This window comes from Borostomias antarcticus (assembly GCF_949987555.1).
Source record: "Borostomias antarcticus genome assembly, chromosome: 22".
NCBI classification, from domain to species: domain Eukaryota; kingdom Metazoa; phylum Chordata; class Actinopteri; order Stomiiformes; family Stomiidae; genus Borostomias; species Borostomias antarcticus.
In genome coordinates, this window is record NC_140255.1 from 13,494,549 (window position 1) to 13,497,048 (window position 2,500).

Genomic DNA, 2,500 nt, shown 5'->3' on the forward strand with positions numbered 1-2,500 from the left:
GCCTGCAGGGACACACACACACATAGCATGATCAGTGTGTGTGTGTGTGTGTGTGTGTGTGTGTGTGTGTGTGTGTCGGCAGCTATCATATTCAGTCCAAATGCATTCTAATAGCACTAGGTGAGTATAGCACAGCTCCCCACACATGCAGTACCACCACAACAACACTCCAGATTGCTCCGAACCAACACCTGCTCTGAATGTCCTCCAGTTTGCTGAACAGGCCGGCTTTATTGGTGGCCTCCACCACGTTCGGTGTTTTATGGGCTGCGTTCGCCAGCTCTTTGAAATCAGCATCAATCCCTTCAAATCGTTTGGAGTCCTGCAGAGAATTCCACGTGGGAGCCAGGCCAGGGGGATTTTGGGTTCCCCGAGGACAGAGAGAGAATCACAGAGATTTAATATCGAGCATCTGGTTTTAAGCACAGCCAAATACCACAGGGGCAATTAAAGGAGAGATGTAATTCTGATTAGCCAAGCAAGACCAAGTAAATGGATTCTTAATTAACATAATCCGCAGGATAAAAAAAAAAAAGTGCAGTGTCATGCTGTACGTTAGTGCATGTGTGTGTGTGTGTGTGTGTGTGTGTGTGTGTGTGTGTGTGTGTGTGCGCTCTGACCTCGGGCAGCTGCGCGCGGATGTCCTCCGAGCCGATGAAGATGCTCTCCAGGTGCGTCCAGGTGCGCTGCACCTCGAACCAGATGGCGATCACCTGGTCGGCCGTCGACAGCCGGCGCTGCCACGACGACACCTCCTCCAGGAAGTGGGCGACGTGTTTGGAGGACATGAGGTTCTGCAGCTGCACCTGGTTGTCCTCCAGGGTCTCGATCAGGTCCTCGTCCGAGCGCAGCAGGGGCACCTGGGTCCTGTGGTGGGCCTCGTACTGGAACTGCATACCTATCAGAGTGGGACCGGCGGCACCCAGCCGGATCAGAACACTCTCAACGGGACGGACTCAGGATCCATCCGTCTCATACTAATACCGGGCCTAGTGCTGGATCTACAACTGAGAGTACGTGGTGACCTAGCCTGGCTTCGCCACCCGCATCAGTATTTTTAAAATGCCATTCAGGGTCCGGAAAGGCTCCGGTCCAGTCTCGGCCTGAATTCCAACGAGGCCGACTGCCGTCCTTCGAATGCGACGGCAGAATTAATCGGCGCGATGTGATTGGTTAGGGGATGCACTAATCGCTGAGGACTCCTTCGGCAACGCCTCCCTTGGAAAACTGCTGCAATGGGAGCATGTTCAGACTGACTAATGAAGTGAAACAAAATGGCGATTCAGTCTGAGAGTCAGGCTACATGTCACCCAATGAGATAGCAGCAAAAAAAACTCACTGAGAGAATGAGCCATAATAAGATCTAGACTGAAGAAAGAGCTTCCATCCTCCTCCTCCTCCTCCTCCTCCTCTTCCTCTAACTCCTCAGATCACTAGGTATCTGAGTACAGGCTATAATGTTTGGACGGCTTGCTTTTTGGTTCTATTCGGCCCGTCAGTAGCTCATTGGCTGCCGAGAGAGGAAGTCTCACCTGTCCAGGTGGAGTTGAGCTCTGATAGGACCTTCTCCATGCCCATCTCCTTGACGGCCTTGTCCACGATACCCCTCACCTCCTCCTCGAAGCAGTGAAGGTTCAGCTGCAGCAGGTCGGCCAGAGTGGTCTCCTGAATAGAGCATACTGCGTCAGCTCAGACACACACACACACACACACACACACATATGCACGAACGCACAAACACACAAAGCCACTGTGTAAACACAAAGGTTTAGAAGAATGGTAATCATGAACCTGGTCCATGGTGAAGCAGACTCCCGTGGCAGCCATGAGCTGGTGCCAGTGTCTGGGTCGTATGGCCGGGTTCTGGAGCTCTGCCACGGCCCGGAGGGACACCAGGAGGTTCTTGACCCGGCTGTCCAGCCCAGAGAAGGCCTCCCAGGCCCGCACCTGCCAGGGACAGAGACCACAGGGGCACGCGGTCGAGGGGTCGTCCGAGGGGTCGTCCGACGGTAGTGCGCGATCAACCGTGCGATCGACCCTCCCCTCCGCTTTTCTCCTCACCTCTCCTTTCCCCCCTCCTTTCCTATCCTCTCTTCTCCCCCCCCCCTCTCCTCCTCTTCTCTCACCTCCTCTCCCCATCTCTCCTCGCCGCCTCCCTCTCTCTCCGCCTCCCCCTCTCTCACCTCTTTATCCAGGGCACGTATGTCTTTGGAGAGGCGTTTACACTCCAGCTCCATCTCCTCCACGTTGATCTCCCTCCACGACGTGGTCCGCCAGGCGGCCATGCTGGAGTCCACCACCGCCACCATGTCCCACAGCTCCTTCAGCAGGCCCACCTCACGCCTGGGAGGCCGGGGGGGTGTACAGTATGTGTGTGCGTGTGTATGAGGGGGTGTGTATGTGTGTGTGTGTGTGTGGGGGGGAAAGGGTAGAGGAGTGACGAGCAGGGTCAATTCAGCCATGATCAACAACCACAACCATACCAAAATATCCTTGATGA

General features: G+C 55.0%; 1 protein-coding gene across 1 annotated transcript in view; it reads right to left on the bottom strand.

Annotated features, from left to right (window-relative positions):
- dnah9 (dynein, axonemal, heavy chain 9) overlaps positions 1-2,500 on the bottom strand; it is a gene marked incomplete at both ends in the record, with an annotated part of 99,135 nt that overhangs the window by 82,089 nt on the left and 14,546 nt on the right. Inside the window, 6 exons of the mRNA XM_084456483.1 lie at positions 1-2; positions 192-322; positions 621-898; positions 1,533-1,665; positions 1,792-1,947; positions 2,184-2,343. The exon at positions 1-2 is cut by the window's left edge and continues 125 nt beyond it. Of these exons, the coding sequence (XP_084312609.1) occupies positions 1-2; positions 192-322; positions 621-898; positions 1,533-1,665; positions 1,792-1,947; positions 2,184-2,343 (860 nt within the window). The remainder of the gene's footprint in view (positions 3-191; positions 323-620; positions 899-1,532; positions 1,666-1,791; positions 1,948-2,183; positions 2,344-2,500) is intronic.